The sequence below is a fragment of the Panthera leo genome, chromosome E2, assembly GCF_018350215.1.
Source record: "Panthera leo isolate Ple1 chromosome E2, P.leo_Ple1_pat1.1, whole genome shotgun sequence".
Lineage (NCBI taxonomy): Eukaryota > Metazoa > Chordata > Mammalia > Carnivora > Felidae > Panthera > Panthera leo.
The window spans coordinates 8901559-8920641 of record NC_056693.1 but is presented as its reverse complement, the minus strand read 5'-3'; the positions used below and the strand labels follow the sequence as shown (position 1 = coordinate 8920641).

General features: G+C 54.7%; 1 protein-coding gene across 3 annotated transcripts; it reads left to right on the top strand.

Moving 5' to 3' along the window:
• Positions 1 to 15: 15 nt before the first annotated feature.
• Positions 16 to 18598, top strand: NUCB1 (nucleobindin 1). Of its 3 annotated transcripts, none has more exons than XM_042918967.1 (13): positions 16 to 277; positions 924 to 1060; positions 3253 to 3360; positions 5765 to 5897; positions 9358 to 9461; positions 12721 to 12906; positions 13191 to 13281; positions 15897 to 15955; positions 16216 to 16308; positions 16398 to 16490; positions 16831 to 17001; positions 17463 to 17559; positions 17664 to 18598. In XM_042918967.1, the coding sequence occupies exons 2-13, from the start codon at positions 935 to 937 to the stop codon at positions 17774 to 17776; spliced, it is 1374 nt and encodes a 457-aa protein (XP_042774901.1). In that variant the 5' UTR covers positions 16 to 277; positions 924 to 934; the 3' UTR covers positions 17777 to 18598. The 3 variants fall into 3 exon arrangements, with proteins under 3 accessions (XP_042774901.1, XP_042774899.1, XP_042774900.1); XM_042918965.1 differs by lacking the exon at positions 16 to 277 and adding an exon at positions 395 to 500; XM_042918966.1 differs by lacking the exon at positions 16 to 277 and adding an exon at positions 425 to 489.
• The last annotated feature ends 485 nt before the right edge of the window (positions 18599 to 19083 follow it).

Here is a 19083-nt window from a genome sequence, read left to right as displayed (position 1 = left end):
TCTCTCTCTCTCTCTCTCTCTCTCGGCTTATATGCTAAAACTTAGAATATGACCTGTGCCAACAGCTACCGACCTATCTGTAACTCGCAGCCACTTCCTGGGGGAAAAATAAGTGGGAAAACTACAACAGCCATGAGGCGAAGGGGCCGAGAGGCCCGCGGAAGTGGCCTCATTTTCCCCCTGCCTGCAGGGAATTGTAGTTCTCTTTGAAATGCAGTTCTCTTTGAAATCCTCCGCTTTCCTTTCGCCTAAAAGGCAGGAAATGCGGCGTCAAGAGGTAAGAGCTTCCGAGAATGGAGGAGAGCCTTTCGAGAACAGGCTAGCGACTTCCACAAGGGGCGGGCCCCTAGACAGGGACCGAGGGGACTGAAGCCAGCGCGGACCAATCAGGCCGCCGAGGGCGGGTCCTCTGCGGGAAAGTGGGCGTGGTCTAGGGGGGAAATCACCCGAAAGCACCGGAGGTCCGAGCCCGGGAAAACGCCCTCTGCGGTGAGGGAAAGGTGAGGGGCAGGGGGGTCCCAGATGGGGTCCTGGGAGGAGCGGTAGGAAGGGGCCCAGAGGGCTGGAAAACTGGGTTTCGGGGAGGATGGACTGGGCACCAGTATTTGTAGATCCTGGCAGAAGAGGAGGCTTCGGGGGGTCGGGGGGGTCGGGGGGTGGTGCTGAACCTTCGGTTCTGGCGAAGGGGACTGAGATCCCGGATTCCTGAGTCTGAGCGAAGAGGCTGGGTGCTGGGAGCCAGGACTCCTGGGTCTAAGGAAGGAGGAACTGGAGGTTCGGAATCCTGTGCCTCGGGAAACGAGACGCTTTGAGTCTTGACTTAGATGGCGGGGTGGGGGTGGGGGGGATGCTGGGGGCCCAGACTCCTGGGTCCAGGGGAGTAGGCGACTTGGGACAGACATCCACCCCTCTGCTCCCCACAGGCCACGTCGTCATGCCTTCCTCCGGGCCCCGCGCAGTCCTTCTCCTGCTACCGCTGCTGCTGCTGCTGCGCGCTGTTCTGGCGGTGCCCCTGGAGCGGGGGACGCCCCAGCAGGAGAGCCCTGCGACCGAGAGCCCCGTGAGTGGCCCTGCCCTCCTCTCCAGCCAGGTGTTTGCAAGTGGTACTACAATTCCCGCGGATCCCCGTCGCCCCTGGGTGGATACTTCCCCCAGGGACGCAGCTTGAAGTTTGCCTGACATTCTTTGCAGTCGCCTGGGCTTTGACGTGGTGAAAAACTTGGCGGGGGGGGGGGGGGGGGGGGGGGGGAGACTGCATATTTCTAAGTCCCTGGCCCTGAGGTGTGGGAAATCAGGTCAGATTTTAAGTGGCAAATCTGCATTACCCCCTACCTAAACCTCTGTTGTTTTAAGCCCCCCTGCTCTCAAGCAGGAATGGAGGGAAAAAAAGAACTACATTTCCCAGTAGCACCTGGTGCAGGTGATGTTAGCCAACCGAGGTGTTCTCAGCTCGTGGAGCTCCTGGGAAGGGACGGGTAAACCGCCCATGTGTTAATTCCAGCCATGTGTTTATCAAATGCTAGGAAACCTTCTCTCTTAGGGAATTTGGAACTTTAAAGATCCTCAAGGCCAGTGCCCTGATTTGTGGCCTCAATCCGCACATAGCGCCTGTCAGTAAAGAGCACGTTACTGTCTCTGGAACAGATCATCCCGTGCTCCTGTGTGGCGGTCCTGACCTTGTGAGTTAGGCCTCTGCTTGGTGAAATCTTTGCAGGCCCAGAGGGGCACCTCTGACTTCCCTTTCCCTTCATTCATTGCACACGTTTCTTGAGCACCTCCCGTGGGCCGGACACAGTGCTAACACAACCCCTGGGCCATCACAGACCAGGAAGACATTGGGCCTCCCTGAGAATGGACATCAGTGTGATAGTCAAGGAGGAAGGGTCACGAGCTGAAATCTGAAGTGCAGGGAACAACATTCCAGGCAGAGGGAACAGCCTGAGCAAAGGCCATGTGGTAGGGAGAGCAGAAGTAGAGGGGCATGGAGGTGGCCAGTGTGACCGGAGCAGAGCGAGCCTGGGGGTAGATTATTCAGAGCCTCAGTTCCTTTTATTTATTATTCTTAATGTTTATTTATTTTTGAGAGAGAGACCGAGCGCTAGTAGGGGAGGGGCAGAGAGAGAGAGGGAGACAGAATCCCAAACAGGCTCCGGGCTCTGAGCTATCAGCACAGAGCCAGATGTGGGGCTCAAACCCGTGAACGGCAAGACCATGACCTGAGCCGAAGTCAGAGGCTTAACCGAGTGAGCCACCCAGGCACCCCAATGTTTATTTCTTTTTAAGAGAGGGAGAGAGTGTACGTGTGAGTAGGGGAGTGGTGGGGGGGGGGGGGAGAGGATCTGAAATGGGCTCTGCGCTGACAGCAGAGAGCCTGGTGTGGGGCTTGATCTCGCAAACGGTGAGATCATGACCTGAGCCGAAATCAAATGTCAGGGGGCTCAACCGACTGAGTCACTCAGATGCCCCAATTTATTGCCTATTTTTAAAAAATGTGTATTCATTTATTTTGAGATGGGGGAGGGAGGGGCAGAGAGAGAGAATCCCAAGCAGGCTCTGTGGTGTTAGCACAGAGGATCTGAAGCAGGCTCTGTGCTCGCATCAGAGAGCCCCATGCCAGGCTCAGATTCACAGACCACGAGATCATGACCTGAGCCAAAGACAGAAGCTTAACCGACTGAGCCACCCAGGTGCCCCTTATTGCCTATTTTAAAATGGAAGAGTGAGGCCCAGGGAGAAGAGCGTGCTGGCCATCTACACGGGACAGGTCTGGGTCCAGGAGCCTAGCCGTTTTTGTCTGTCTTGTTCAGTTGTTCAGTTATATCCCCTGTACCAGTGCCTGGCACACGGTAGGGGCTCGGTGAGCGCTTGATGAATGATGAATGAGGGTATGTTTCACTTGCGAACAAATACTGGTGTGTCCACTCTAAGCACCCACTCCGTGCTCAGTGTTGGGGCTGGGTATCTACCCATGTGATTTTCACTTCGTCTCCACTGCAGGCCTGGGAAGAGAGGAGAGCCGTGGCCCCGAAGATCGGGCCGTTTGCCTGGGGTTACAGAGCAGATGGGGATTGGAACTGGGGTCGGCTGGCCCCAGAGCCTCTGTGCCACCGTGCAGGCCTGCCCCTTGCTCCAAGCAGGGTGTCTCTGGGTCCTTCAGCAGGTGCCCAGGGGAGCGGGGCCTGGGTCCTACCTGCAGGGAGGAGCCGGAGAAGGGTGAGGGCTGGGCTGCTATGTTCGTCCTTGTTGCCTTAGGACACAGGCCTCTACTACCACCGGTATCTCCAGGAAGTCATCAACGTGCTGGAGACAGATGGGCATTTCCGCGAGAAGCTGCAGGCTGCCAACGCCGAGGATATCAAGGTGCGGCTGGGCGCGAGCCAGGTTGGGCGGGGAAGAGGAGGAAGGGTGCACGCTCGGAGGACAGAGTCCAGGAACGGACTGGATTCTCTCAAGGGGCCACGGAACGTGTGGTTAAGCATAGATGCAGAGGGCGCAGGCTCCGTTACACGCTGTGTGACTGCCCCTCGCGGTGCCTCGGTTTCCCCATCTGTAAAACCGAGGGTTATAACTAGAACCTGCATGACCGGGCTCGGGTTAGGATCATCCGAGGGTAAGACGCACAAAGGGCTGAGGCATGCAGGGTAGCGGTCCTCGGACCTGCCGTGTGAGTGCTGGTTCCCCGGCATGTTCAGTGTCGTGCATTCTGCTCGGGAAGAATTCAAACCCTGGACGTGTTGGGGGCACTAGCTAGCACCACCTCTAGCTCGCGGAAGGCCTCCCGAGGAGCTGACGTAATCCTCATTTTTTTTTTTTTAAGTTTATTTATTATTTATTTTAATTTTTTTTTTTTAATGTTTATTTTTGAGACAGAGAGAGACAGAGCATGAATGGGGGAGGGGCAGAGAGAGAGGGAGACACAGAATCGGAAGCAGGCTCCAGGCTCCGAGCTGTCAGCACAGAGCCCGACGCAGGGCTCGAACTCACGAACCGTGAGATCGTGACCCGAGCTGAAGTCGGACGCTCAACCGACTGAGCCACCCAGGCGCCCCTAAGTTTATTTATTTTAAGAGAGTCAGAGAGTGCACGAGCTGGGGAGGGGCAGAGAGAGAGAGGGAGACGGAATCCCAGGCAGGCTCCGTGGGGTCCGCGCAGAGCCGAACGTGGGGCGCAAATTCACGAAAACCGCGAAATCATGACCTGAGCCGACGCCAAGAGTCGGACGCGTGACCGACTGAGCCGCCCAGGCGCCTCTCCGCTCCAGTGTTGAGGTCCAGAGCAGGAAAAGGATGTGGGGAGACATGATCTGGTACCAGTCGCTGTCTGAGGGCCCTGGGACAAGTGGCGTCTCCACCCGGGCCTCAGTTTACCCAGCTGTAAAATGAGGTTGTAGGCAGGATTAGGGGATAGACTCAGGGAGTCCAGCACAGGGCTTGTCCCATAGTAGATGCTTCACTGGCTGAGGTTAATATGACTGTCACTGCTGCCTCTCGAGGGCCACGCCCCAGACGGGCTGGAGAGACCTCGTGAGTCTCGAGTGACTGAGAAAGCGGGCTGAGCAATGACAGATCGTAGAGGGTGCAGGTCCAATCTGACAAGTGAGAGAGGGTTTCTAGAAAATGGATGCCCCCAAGTGAGGTATAAAGTCTCAGTGGGAAGGTCTGTGGTGTAGAGTTGCGGTGGGAGGGTGGGGTGGTGGCATTTCAGACAGTGGGAACTGTGTGTACAAATGAAGTAGTCGGGGACACCCGGGCGGCTCAGTCGGTGAAGCGTCCGACGTCAGCTCAAGTCACGATCTCAGGATTTGTGGGTCCGAGCCCCGCGTCGAGCTCTGTGCTGACAGCTCGGAGCCTGCGTGGGATTCTGGGTCTCCCTCCCTCTCTGCCCCTCTCCCCCAGTTGCACTCTGTCTCTCTCAATAAATTGAGATTTTATTGAGACAGGGATTCTGTCCTGTGGGCACTGGGGAGGCTTGGGGGCCTTGAGCGGAGAGGGGTGGGGTCGACTCTGGGAAACAGACATAATCTGCAGCGACAGTCCAGGGGGCTCAGGGAAGGCACCCTATTCAGGGGTGTGTGTGGAGGGGGGCAGGGAATTAGTGGGGGGGGGGTTCTTTCCAAGGGAGGTGCCATCTGCTTTGAGGGTTTTTGTTTGTTTGTTTTTAAGTTTGTTTATTTATTTGAGAGAGACAGAGACAGCGTGCGTGGGGGAGGGGCAGAGAGCGAGGGCGACACAGAATCCGAAGCAGGCTCCAGGCCCTGAGCTGTCAGCACAGAGCCCGACGGGGGGGCTCGAACTCACGAGTCATGAGTTCATAACCTGAGCTGAAGTCGGACGCTTCACCGACTGAGCCACCCAGGCACCCCCCCGCCCTTTGAATTGTGAAGAGCAGTGAAGATCTGCTTAGACTTGAAAAGTGGTGGCAGAAGAGAATCCTAGGCAGAGGGACCGACCAGCGTGTGCAAAGGCCAAGAGGTGGGAAGGAGTCTTGAGTGTAGGCGCCGATGCCCCGTTAGTGTTGCCGGAAGCCAGTGCGATTTGATGGATGATGGGAGATGGGGCTACAGAGGTGGGCATGGCCTCAGATGCCAGGCTGAGGGGTTGGGATTTTATGTCGGAGGCTCTGGGGGCAGGTATGGGTCTATAAGCTTTCCAGGCATCCAAAAGCTGGTAGAAGGTTCCAGAGAGGGCCGGGAAAGGATGAGGCCGCCCAGTGTGCCCCCTCCCAGGCTCCCAGCCTGACCAGTGTCTCCTCCCTATTCGGGCAGAGTGGAAAGCTGAGCCGGGAGCTGGACTTTGTCAGCCATCATGTCCGCACCAAGCTGGACGAGCTGAAGCGGCAAGAGGTGTCCCGGCTGCGGATGCTCCTCAAGGCCAAGATGGACGCCGAGCAGGAGCCCAGTAAGCAGGGGCAGGTAGGGTGGGATGGCCTCCCTGCCCCATAATACACATAGAAGAGGGATCGAGTTTTCTTTCTAGAACATTCTACCGCTAACATCACTGCTTGGTGGGTTTATTTGTTTTTTTGTTTTTTTAATTTTTTTTTTTTTTTAATGTTTTGTTTTTGGAGAGACAGAGAGAGACAGAGCATGAGCAGGGGAGTGGCAGAGAGAGAGGGAGACACAGAATCCGAAGCAGGCTCCGGGCTCTGAGCTGTCGATGTGGGGCTCAAACCCACGCATGCGCGATCATGACCTGAGGCGAGGTCGGACACTCAACCGACTGAGCCACCCGGGTTTTTGGGTTTTTTGTTTTCAGTTTTTTGGGGTTTTTTTAAATTTTTATTTTAAAAAACCATGGTCATTCAAAATTTTGATGTAACTTCAAACTTCCAGAAAAAAAGTTGCAAGCATAGTGCGCAAAGTCCCTGAATACCCTTGACCTGGATTCTCCAGTTATTAGCTTTTGTTCTATTTGCCTTCCAGCGACATTCGCTAGTTCCTTGCAGACTGTATCTCTTGGTCCCCCCTTTTTCAGTGTGATTTTCCTCTGAACGGCCACATGGTCCTACATAACCACAATGCAGTGATCGAAGTCAGGAAGTTTCAAAGGGTGCACTGTATTTTTCCTTGCTCTGTTATTCTCTATCTCCCCAGCTGGCGTGATTCTAATTTGTAGGCATTTGTATCTGCGACTATATTTTATAGTCTAATGATTTGGTTGGAAAACAGAAAGAAAAAAAAATGCACCTGGAGGAGAGAGGCAGTTTTCGATTCCAAGATCCCACCCAATTTCTTTTTTTTTTTTTTTATGTTTATTTATTTATTTTTGAGAGAGAGTGAGTGCACAAGCCGGGGTAGAGCAGAGAGAGAGAGGGGGACACACAGAACCTGAAGCAGGCTCCAGGCTGTAAGCTGTCAGCGCAGAGCCTGATGTGGGGCTTGAACTCACAAACCCTGAGATCATGACCTGAGCCGAAGTCAGATGCTTAACCAACAGCCACCCAGGCACCCCCCCACACTATTTCTTTTAATAGCTTTATTGAAATATAACTCATATGTCGTATAGTTTACCCAGTTAATAGGTACAATTCCTTGGCTTTTAGTATATTCACAGGTATATACAACCATCACCCAAGTCAATTTTGGGACGTTGTAATCACCCCCAAAAAGAAACCCCGAACTCCTCAGCTATCACCCCCGACCCAGCCCCTGCAACCAGTAACCTCCTTCCTGTCTCTCTGGATTCGCCTATTCCTGGACATTTCATATAAATGGAATCGTGCCATCTGTGACCTTTTGCGCCCGGCTTCTTTCACTTAGCATAATGTTTTCAAGGTTCAGCCGAAACGTAGCACGTATCGGCCCTTTGTTCCTTTTTAGGGCCAAGTAATATTCCACGGTGTGCATAGGCCACACTGGGGTTTCTCCATTCATCGGTTGATGGGCTCCTCGGTGGTTGCCTGCTTTGGCCATGACGGGCCGTGGTGTTCTACTTCCCGTAGCTTTGTGGTGTTCTGGTGCCGCTCGGACAGCTTCCCGCCTGTCGCTAAGTGTAAGAACACGGCCCTTTTACTGAGATTCACCCACGCCCCTCCTTTCGCTTCCTGACACCCCTGAGGCTCCCATGTTACGGATGGGGATGGCGGGCATTGGCGGATGGCGGGCATTGGCGTTGAGGGTCAACGGGACAACTGAACTTTGTTTTCATTTCTGTCTGCCTCCATTTATCCATCCTCCAAACATGCCTTGAGTCCTACCGTGTGCTGGGTACCAGGCGGGTCCCAGATCTCGAAGGTGACCCGACAGCCTCCTCCACACTATGCACCCACGCCTTCTCCGTCCTTCGGTTTTATTTGTGTATTTGATTTGCTACTTAATGTAATTAATTTATTTTGAGAGGCAGAGAGAGAGAGGGAGGGAAAGAGGGAGAATCTCAAGCAGGCCCTGTCGGCACAGAGCCCAACGCGGGGCTGAAACTCATGAACCGTGCGATCGTGGCCTGAGTCGAAGTCAGATGTTTAACGACTGAGCCACCCAGGCGCCCCTGTCGTGCTGTTTTAATTATTATAGTTTCAGAGTCCGATTTGCTCTCCAGGAAACCAGACGTCCCCTCGTCACTGATGGGAAAAAATCCCGCCTGTGAATTGGCGGCTTGTTGTGTCCCTCGCACTACGCCGCGCGCTTCGACTCTTGTCCCTTCGCCAGCTCAGGGCATCTCCAGAATCTGACCGCTGCCGCCCCTCGGGCCCTGCCTGGAGCCCCGTGGTCGCCTCCTCCCCGGGCCCCCTGCCGCCGCGCTGGCTTTTTGTTCTGTTTCCCGCACGGCAGCCAGTGGGGTGCTGCTAACACCCGTGTTGGTCTCCCGTGGCCACCGTAGCAGATTAGCACAACCAGTGGCTTCAAAGGACACACACGGGTTTGGAGATCAGACTAAAATCAGTGTCACGGGGCGAAAATCGAGGCGTCTGCAGGGCTGCGCTGCTTCCAGAGGCTCTAGGGGAGGGCCTGCTGCCTTGCTTTGTCCAGCTGCTCCCGCGGCCTTCCTTGGCGGGTGGCCTCCTCTTCTGTCTTCAGAGCCAGCCAGCCGTGTCGCATTTGTGTTCAGTCTCGCGGTCTTCTCCTGTGGTCGGGTCTGCCTCTGCCTCCCACGTATAGGGCCCCTTATGATGCCATAGGGTCCCCTGGGTAGTTAGGGGTGGTCTCCCCATCCCAAGATCCTTGATTTAATCCCGGCTGCAAAGTCCCTTTTGCCATGTGACGTGCTCACAGGTTCTGGGATTAGGGCGTGGGCATCGTGGGGGCCGTTACCCAGCCCACCACGGCACCTAACCCAAGTCCTGTCCCTCCTCTGCTTAGAACCCACCATGGCTCCCCAGTGCTTGTAGGACCAAGCCCACAGCCATCCCTGCTCCTCTGCCCCTCCCTTCACAGGCACCCTCTCCCCCATCCTCTCATGTCAGTGTTTTTTAGTTTTAACAACACACCCCGGCCACCTCTGGACCTTGGCTCCATGCATTTCCCTGTGCCGGACCATTGTTTCTCCGGGCTCTCTCTCTTTTTTTTTTTTATGTTTATTTTTGAGAGAGAGAAAGAGAGAAAGCATGGGAGGGGCAGAGAGCGAGGGAGAGAGAATCTCAAGCAGGCAGAGCACAGTCAGCGCAGAGCCTGATGCAGGGCTTGAACTCGCGAACCGCGAGATCGTGACCTGAGCCGAAATCAAGGGTCAGGACGCCCAACCGACTGAGCCACCCAGGCGCCCCGATACGTGTTAGTTATTATTATGCTTATTGTTATTTTAAGCTGACTTCCTTTAGAGCACATCTAGCCCAGGATAGGGATGTTAAAAGCAAGAACATTCCATGAGGTGTTCTTTTTGAGTTTTTGTTGTTTTGTTTTTTTAATACCTCTCCCTCATCCAGATGTACAGTTGGATCACTTGAGCCTCCTGAAGCAGTTTGAACACCTGGACCCTCAGAATCAGCACACATTCGAGGCTCGGGACCTAGAGCTGCTGATCCAGACGGTAGCCGTGAAGGGGCCGACAGGCAGAGGACTGAAGGAGGCTTTGTGGAAGGGGAGCAGGGAAGGGAGCCTGGGACGTGAGCCCGCTCACCCCCGCCTGGTGTTCTGTGAGGCCGGCGGCTGCAGAGGGCCGGGTGGTGCCCAAAAGGCCTCCCCAGATTCTCTCTGGGAAAACAGATACAGGCAGGTGGGCTTGGCTCCATTCAGACCCGGATTCAAATCCCTCCTTGGCTCGTCCTTCCCCTATGACTTGTGAGGGTGGGGGGCGTGGGGCTGTCTCCTCTGTGTCCTTGTGGGAGGCAGAACAATGGCCCCCCGCACCAAAGACGTCACACCCTACACATCCTTTTTCTTTTTTCTTTTTTTTAATGTTTCTTTATTTTTGAAAGAGAGAGAGAGCGTGAACAGGGGAGGGACAGACAGTGAAGGAGACACACAATCCAAAGCAGGCTCCAGGCTCTGAGCTGTCAGCACAGAGCCTGACATGGGGCTCGAACCCAAGAAATGTGGGGTCATGACCCGAGCCAAAGTCGCCCGACTGAGTCACCAGGTGCCCCTACTGTTCTTTCTCCCTTCCTTCCTTTCTTTCTTCTCCACACCCAGTGTGGGGCTTGAACTCACAGCCTTGAAATCAAAAGTCCTCCACTTTACCAGCGGAGCCAGCCAGGTTTTTAAGGCTCCAAATTTATGATAATTTGCTACACCAGGCACAGAAATTAATAGAGACCTTATCTGAGAAATGGGATCTCGAGCCCAGCCTCATGAGGAAGGCCAAGGGCCACGGGGTTGGGGAGTGGAAGGGGATGCCCAGACCTGCCCCTGCCTCTCCCCTCCTCGCCTTTCTTCTGCAAGTCCCCAACACCCCCCAGCGCAAAGCCCCCACCCTCCTCCTGGCCTGAGCCCTGTTTTTCTGGCCTACTGGAGCTCCATCTAGTGGCCGTGAAGATAATAGCAGCAGCCGTTTGAGTCCATGCAGCATTGGACTCCGTCTCTGAGGGATGTTTTTGCCACATATTTCTAGAACATTCCAGAAACTGTCCATTTTCTCCAGGCCCCCAGTCATCTCCTAGTTTTAATTCCCATCATTTCTCATCGCCAGTTCCTCACTGGGCTCCTTGCTTCTGCCTTCCAAGTTCACCAGCCAGACTTTTCAACCTAGCACTCTTGACATTTGGGGCTGGATAATTTTTGTTGTGGGAGAAGTCTTGTGCATTGTATGATGTTAACAAAATTGTTTTTTTAATGCTTATATTTATTTTTGAGACAGAGAGAGAGAGAGAGAGAGAGAGACAGAGTGCAAGCAGGGGAGGGGCAGAGAGAGAGGGAGACACAGAATCCGAAGCAGGCTCCAGGCTCCGAGCTGTCAGCACTGAGCCCGATGCAGGGCTCAGACCCATGAACTGCGAGATCATGACCTGAGCCAAACTTGGACACTCAACTGACTGAGCCACCTAGGCGCCCCCGTTGTATGATGTTTGGCTGCATCCCTGGTCTCTACCTACTAGGCACCTGTAGACCTACCCCCGTTGTGGCATCCAAAAATGCCCTCAGCCTTTGACAGTGGTGTCCTGTGGGCCAGTCTCCCCAGGTTGAGAACCCTGCAGTGCTCTGTTCCCCACATAACAGCTGTGTTAGTTTCCTGCGCTGCCCAGGAATAAATTACCGCAAACTTAGTGGCTGAAAACAACTTGAAATTATCATCTTATAGTATAGATCAGAAGCCAGGAAGGACCTTATCGGGTGTGTTAGTTTGCTGTGGCTGTCGTAACAAATTGCCACAGACTCCAGTGGCTTAAAGCAGCAGAAATGTAGGGCACCTGGCTGGCTCAGTCCTTAGAACATGCGACTCTTGATCTGGGAGTCGTGAGTCCTCGAGTCCTACGTTGGGTGTAGAGATGACTTAAAATTTTTTTAAAAATGAAAAAACAACAAAGATGTATCCTCTCTCAGTTCTGGAGGTCAGAAGTCCAAAATCAGTATCCCTGAGCTAAAACCTTGTTTTTGGCGGAGCTATTCTCTTTAAAGGCTCTAGGGGGAAACCTATTCCTTGCCTCTTCCAGCTGTTGGAAGCTACCAGCACTCTTCAGCTTGTAGACAAATCATTCCAGCCTCTGTCTCCATTGTCACATGGCATTCTCCCTGTGTCTCTGCATCTTCTCTGTGCCCTTCTTATAAAGGCTCCAAACATTTGGATTTAGAGCCGACACCCGTCTGGTAGGACCTCATTGTAACTAATTACATCTACAAAGTCCTATTTCCAAATAAGTTCACATTCCGACATTCTGGGTAGACATGAATTTGGGGGGTGGGGGGATACTATTCAACCCAGTGTGGTATCGCTATCTCCATCTTACAGAGGAGGAAACAGGCGCAGAGAGGCTAAGTAACTTGCCCAAGATCACACAGCCTAGTGGAATTTGTTCACACACCAGAGCCTGGATTTAAACCCTGGGCAAAACAATTGGAGACCCAGGGTTCTTTACCATTTAGCTGTGCTGCTCTCCATAGTCTGCCTCGTATATTGTTCCTTATTGCTTATTCCTCCAAGATCTTTCTTTTCTTTTCTTTTCTTTTTTTAATGTCTATTTATTTTTGAGAGGGAAGGGCAGAGAGAGAGAGAGGGAGACCCAGAATCCGAAGCAGGCTCCAGGCTCCGAGCTGTCAGCACAGAGCCCAATGCGGGGCTTGAACCCATGACCCGTGAGATCATGACCTGAGCCGAAGACTGAGCTACCCAGGCGCCCCTTTCTTTATTTTATTTTTAAGTGCTCTCTATACCCAATGTGGGGCTTGAACTCACAACCCCCAGGTCAAGAGTCACGCGCTCCACCTATGGAGCCAGCCAGGTGCCCTGTTCCTCCGAGATCTTGAGATTGTGGAGGACTTGAAAGAGGTGGGTTAAAGTTATTATTGTGTAGGAGTACTTGGCTGTCTCAATCAGAAGAGTGTGTGACTCCTGATCTTGGGGTCGTGAGGTCGAGCCCTGTGTTGGGTGTAGAGGTTACTTAAATAAACTTAAAAAAAACAATCATTACTGTGTAACCATCCTAATCTCCTTCGAACAAATAGAGGTGGCTATGTTATGAGGCAAGAGCGGGTCATAGAGATCAAGAGCTGAGCTCAGGACATGGAACTCAGGACTGGATGGAGGTTGGGGCGGCCCTTGCCCAGGTTCAAGGCTGAGGGCTTGGAATTTGGCGGTTGACATTTAGGGCCCGTGTACGGCAGTGAGATGAGAATGACCGTCTGCCTTTCCCCAGGCTACCCGAGACCTTGCCCAGTATGATGCAGCCCATCACGAAGAGTTCAAACGCTACGAGATGCTCAAGGAACATGAGAGACGCCGTTATCTGGAGTCACTGGGAGAGGAACAGCGAAAGGAGGCAGAGAGGAAGCTGGAAGAGCAACAGCGCCGGCACCGAGAGCATCCCAAAGTCAACGTACCTGTAAGGACCCCCTTTTGTGCCCACCCCACAGCCAAGTTCCACTCTCCAAGCACCATAAGATGAACAAGTAGCTAAAGAACTACAACTCCCAGCAGGCCCCGAGGCCAAAAGCCCGTTTAAATATGCCCAGTCACTCCAGGGGCTGCTGGGCGTTGTAGTTTTAAGGAGGTTTTTTTTTTTTTTTTTTTTTTTTTTTTGGCTTTCTTGCTTGAAGAAAATGACATTTGAGGGATGGGGGGGACCCAGACTTCTTGCTCATGAGCCCCTGGCTCTCCCTTCCACAGGGCAGCCAAGCCCAGTTGAAGGAGGTGTGGGAGGAGCTGGATGGATTGGACCCCAACAGGTTTAACCCCAAGACCTTCTTCATATTGCATGGTAAGGTGGGGAGGGAGCCCCAAGACCCAGGCTGAACCCTGAGCCTCTGGCCTTTCTGGGGCCTGAATACTAAGGAGGCAGCTCCGACACTGGGGCTTAGGCAGGCCAAAGAGACCTGAGCCCATCTCTCCTGCTGGTGTAGAAGGCTGCACCCCTCCCCATTGCTAGGATCTTCCATAGAAGAGCTAGGCCTCTTTTCTGGGATACACCAGACTTCTCCGTCCTCGGGACTGGCTGATGTCCACCAAGTAAGCAATCCAGGCTTGGCTAGGCCTGGCCCCCCCCTCCCACAGCAGCCCAGAAGCCCCAGTCCCCGCCAGGAGCCCTATTGCCAACAGTGGGCCGTTCCCTAATTAAACAGGCCTCCAGGGACCTGGGAAGCACCTTCCCCATGGTGGTTTAAAGGCACTTTCCCCTTCATTCTCTTCCCATCTAGAAACATAGCTTGGGGTTGCCAGGCCATCTCAGATGTGCCTAGGACCCTGTCCCAGAAGCTGCAGGCGGTCAGCAGGGCTTAACAGGGCACGGCTGATTCATTCGACAAACGTTTACTAACCTCCCTCTGAAGACCCAGCTTCATGGAGACCCCATGGATGCTGCTGCGAACGAAACAAGGGTCCCCCCTCTGACAGAGCCGGTGATCAGGCAAATAGATCACGCCTTATTCCGGTGAATCTGAGAAACCAGGGAGTGTGAGATACTCTAAAATTTGTACATAAGCTGCCCATTAAAGGGCCTGGAGCGTGTAGTGCCCCATCTGGCTACCGAGCTGTTGCAATGACCGAGGAACTGAATTTCTCATTGTATGTGATTGTTACTCATTTAAATTTCACGCGTCCCAGTGGCTACTGTATTGGGCGGTTCAGCTCCAAAGAGTTGAGGTTTGAACTTAGACTTCAGTGAACTGAGGTTGAGCCTTGCAGACATTGGGGGGGAGAGTGTTCTAGGTGGTGGGAACAGCAGACACCCAGGGAAGAGTGAACGTGGGTCTCCAAGGTAACAGGCAGCTTGCTCCAAGCCTTCCAGCTGGGTTGAGGAATCTGGATTTTATCCTCTCTGAGATCGGACACCGCAAAAGGGTGTTGAGCAGAGGACTGGCACCGTCTTCCTTAAGGGTTGACAGAGTCCAGCTGGCGGGGCCAGGGCCAAAGCCAGGAGAAGGCTGGAGAAGCTGGTGGCTGCATCATAGGAAGTAGGGAAGAATGGTTGGAGTCTGGATTTATCTGGAAGGTCAAGCTGGTGGGATTCACAGACAGACTGGATGAGGAGTATGAGTGAGCAAAAGAGTCAAGGGTGACTCCAAGGTATTTGGCCCTAGCAACTGGAAGGATGGATGGGGAAGAGCGAGCATATTTGGCAGGGGAAGTTGGGAACCGTGTCCGTTCAGGTCAAATTGGAGATGTCGATTGGACGGTCACGTGGAGATGAGAGTTGGGAGTCAGATATTCAGGTGTGGAAGCAGCTCGTGGATGGCACTGGAAGCCCAGGGATTGGAGGAACCCATCTAAAGAAGCGCTGGCCAATCAAACTATTTTTGTAACAATGGAGAATGTCCCGTCCCATCCAATATGGCAGCCGCCAGCTACGTGTGGCTACTGAATGCTTGACATGTAACAAGTGGGACTGATAAACTGAAATTTTTATCTTAATCAATTTAAATTCAGGGGCGCCTTGGGTGGCTCAGTCGGTTGAGCGTCTGACTCTTGATCTCAGCTCAGGTCTTGATCTCAGGGTCGTGAGTTCAAGCCCTGCGTTGGACTCCGTGCTGGGCATGAAGCCTACTTTTGGACTTGAAGCTTAGTTAGACAAGAGGTCCCAGGACTGAGCCCCGGGGTGCACCAATATGTAGCATTCAGGAGGAGGACGGAGCCAATGAAGGAGAACGAGGGGCATCTGGAGAAAAGCGTTTGATGTTCTAGAGGCCAAGGGCAGAAAGTCCAGTAAAATGTGAGTTAAAAATTGACCATTGGCGAGGCACCTGGCTGGCTCAGTCGGTGGAGCGTGCAACTCTTGATCTCAGGGTTTAAGTTTGAGCCCCACGTTGGGTGTAAAGATTGCTTAAAAATAAAATCTTTAAAAAAAAATTAAGCGCTGGATTTGCAAGGTCAGGGTTCTTGGCCATCTCTGAAGGACCAGGGTGGGTGCTGATCTGAGTAAGCAGAGGAGGGGAGACAGTGAACGTGGCCCACGTGGCCGAGAAGCCGGGAGCCCTGTAGCTGTACACGCGGAGAGGCAGGTAGGGGTTCCTCTGGCCTGGTTCTCTGGGAGCCAGAGGCCTCTGACACCTGGATCCTGGGCGAGGGGGTTGATCCTGTGCCCAGATCTCCAGGCGTTAGGGATCGGGTTGTCTTGTGTGACAACTGCCCCGAGAACAGTCCTGGTGAAGCCCACATTCATTTACTCCATTCCTGGGACCCTGGTTGGTAGGGAACTGGCTGACCAAGCAATGAGCCAATGGGGCGCTGAAGCTGGAAGGATATCACTCTGTCGTTGGGGACCCAGGGACACCGGACCTCTGAACACGGAGCCCACACCAGCCCCAAATGCCTTCTCTAGCCCCACCTGTACCCACCCTGTACGCAGTCCCCCAAGATACCTCGTTGTCTCCCCCTCAGATATCAACAGTGATGGTGTCCTGGATGAGCAGGAGCTGGAGGCCCTCTTCACCAAGGAGGTGAGCATCTTGGAAGCCGTACGTGCAGAAGATGCCCAGTCAGCCTTGCGTCCCCTCGGGTCCCCCTGGAGGTGAATTCAGGGGAAACGACAACTCCCAGCAGCCCCCGCGGCAAAAAGAGGCTGCCGCGCGTGGCCGGGTGCCCCGAGGGCTGCTGGAAGTTGAAGTTGCCTGTCTGTGTGCGTGAGGAGGTGGCGTAGCCAAGGAAAGAGGTTGTCCCGGACCCCTCAGTATGTCCTGCCTGTCACTTGACCCTGCAGCTGGAGAAGGTGTATGACCCAAAGAATGAAGAAGACGACATGAGGGAAATGGAGGAGGAGCGGCTTCGCATGAGGGAGCACGTGATGAAGAACGTGAGAGGAGGGGGCCGGGGCCACGGATGGGGCGGGAGGGGGCGGGGCCGGAGGGAGGCCCAGCTCTGTCGCTTACCCTGGTTCCCTAGGTGGACACCAACCAGGACCGCCTCGTGACCCTGGAGGAGTTCCTCGCATCCACCCAGAGGAAGGAATTCGGGGACACCGGGGAAGGCTGGGAGGTGAGGACCTGAGGAACTCTCTGGGTCCTGAATACCTCTGGCCCCCGGCCCTGACCCTTCTCTGGCCACTCCTCTTACTGTCTGGGCCTCTGCTCCCCTCCCGTGGGTCTCTGCCTCCTTCTGCCTCTGGGTTGTCTCAGTGCCCCCTCTAGGTCTCTGTCCCCCCCCCCGCCTCTGGGTCTTTATCCCCCTCCCCGGCTTCCACTCAGTCTCCTCCACCCACACGCATGGCCCAGGCCTCCCAGCCTTGCCCAAGCCTCCTGTTAGCGGAGCCGTCTCGAACGTGAGTGGGCCAAGGCCGGCATGGCCCTGCTGATGGCCCCTGTCCCCTCTCCGGCAGACAGTGGAGATGCACCCTGCCTACACGGAGGAGGAACTAAGGCGTTTTGAGGAGGAGCTGGCCGCCCGGGAGGCAGAGCTGAATGCCAAGGCTCAGCGCCTCAGCCAGGAGACAGAGGCTCTAGGGCGCTCCCAGGGCCGCCTGGAGGCCCAGAAGAGAGAGCTGCAGCAGGTGACCGGCCAGGGAGGCTGGGCCCATCCTCTGAGTCTGGTGGCCTTTATCCGTGTGTGTTCAGAGGCTGGGAAGGCCTGTGGCCCCCGTGTTGATCACTGGTAGAGCCTCAGGTGGTGACCGCCATCTTGAGTAAGGGCAGACGTCGTCCCCATCCCTGACGGCTCTGTGGCTGCCATATTGGATAAGGGCAGTGGGGCTGTAAGCAGGAAGGGAGGAGGAAGAGGCCAAGAACAGAGGAGGAGGTTAGACTCAGCCAGGGTTCAGGGAAGGCTTCCCTGTCCCAGTGTCTGACCCGAGCCCTGCCAGAGGAGGGAGAACTGGGTCTTTTTAACTGTTATGAAGGTCAACTCTCAGTGAGAGAAAAAAAAAAAAGATGCCCATAGAGAAGGGGCTGGTTCACCACTTAGCAAGCTGCGGCCTTACCCTCTAGACTGTGCGATCTCCCCCACCCCTTGTAGGCCGTTCTGCAAATGGAACAAAGGAAACAGCAGCAGCAAAGCCAGAACGGCCCAGCCCCTGGCCCTGAGGGACAGCTCAAGTTCAGCCAGGACACAGGTGCTCTGGTGGGCCCCGGGGCGCACGGGGCGGGAGCCAGTCGGTGTCCGCGGGAGAAAGACACTGGGATGTCTACTGCCACCATTTCCTCCCTCCATTTCCAGATGATGCGCCTGTCCCAGCGCCGGCCGGTGACCAGAAGGATGTAGACCCTTCAGAAAAGAAGGTTCCCGATCAGCCCCCCGAGCTGCCCCGGTTGGATACCCAGCACCTGTGATCCTCCTGGGACTCCTCCCCACCCCCCCACCCCACCCCCCCAAGGCACTCTGGGTTCCTACTGAGGCAGCTGATGCGAGGGAGATGAGGAGTCTCAGTCCACCCCCTCTGGGGGCCAGCAACATGCCGGTGGCCTCCTGGGGGAGGGGAGGGGAGGGTGGCATGTGACACGATGCCTCCTGAGCCCGCGTCTCTCAGCGTGTTTCACCTCCTCCTTCACAGCCTCCCAGTCTGCGGCCCCTTCTTGCCCATCCCCTCCAAGGACCTACCTTCTCAGCTCTGTCCGGGGCCCTCACTGGGTCACCCCAACTTAGAGAAGCCCCCTCCCTCCCGGGAAGGGTCTTCTTCGTGCCTGCCTCCCTAGATGGTAAGGCCTCAGCTGCCCAGGTTGTGGCCACTCCGGCTGGCACCCTGCGTCCCCACAGCTGCTGGAATTCTGCCTGCCGCCCAGTTTGGGTGGTCCCTCGAGAGATTTCCCTCCCTTCTGTGGGACCACCGATGCCTCAAAGGCGGGGTCTTCCCCTGGGCTGGGTGTGAAGGCCAGCAGAGTCCTAAGCAGGGCTGATTAGCTCTGATAACTAGCAGCCCTGGCTTCCAGCCACCTCCGCCTCCACCCTGACTGCTTGGCTCCTCGCCCCTTCCCCCCACAGTCCCAGAAGGGCCCTGGAGCCAACCCTGCCCCAGGATCAGGTTCCAGCCCTTCCCTCGGCCTCATGTGGGAGGCCTCGGCCCCCCCCCACCCCTTTTCTGGCCTTATCTCCTACAGCTCCCAGTTCTGCTCTATCCTCCGGTTCCATCCAAATACATTTTCTGGAACAATGTATGCCTCTGTGTCTTTGCATATACTGTTCCCTCTGAAGCCCCATCCCCAATTCACCTGCTAAAGTCCTCCTCATTCTTTTTTTTTAAGTCGTTTTATTTTACTTTTTAACTTTTTTTTTAAACGTTTATTTATTATTGAGAGGTAGAGACAGAGCACGAGCAGGGGAGGGGCAGAGAAAGAGGGAGACACAGAATCCGAAGTGGGCTCCAGGCTCCGAGCTGTCGGCACAGAGTCTGACACAGGGCTCGAACTCGCAAACCGCGAGGTCATGACCTGAGCCAAAGTCGGACGCTTAACCGACTGAGCCACCCGGGCGCCCCTGTTTTATTTTATTTTTAAAGTTCATTTATTTTTGAGAGACAGAGAGCACAAGTCAGGGAGGGGCAGAGAGAGAGAGGAGGCAGAGAATCCCAAGCAGGCTCCCTGCGGTCAGTGCAGAGCCCGATGTGGGGCTCGAACTCCCAAACCGTGACATCATGACCTGA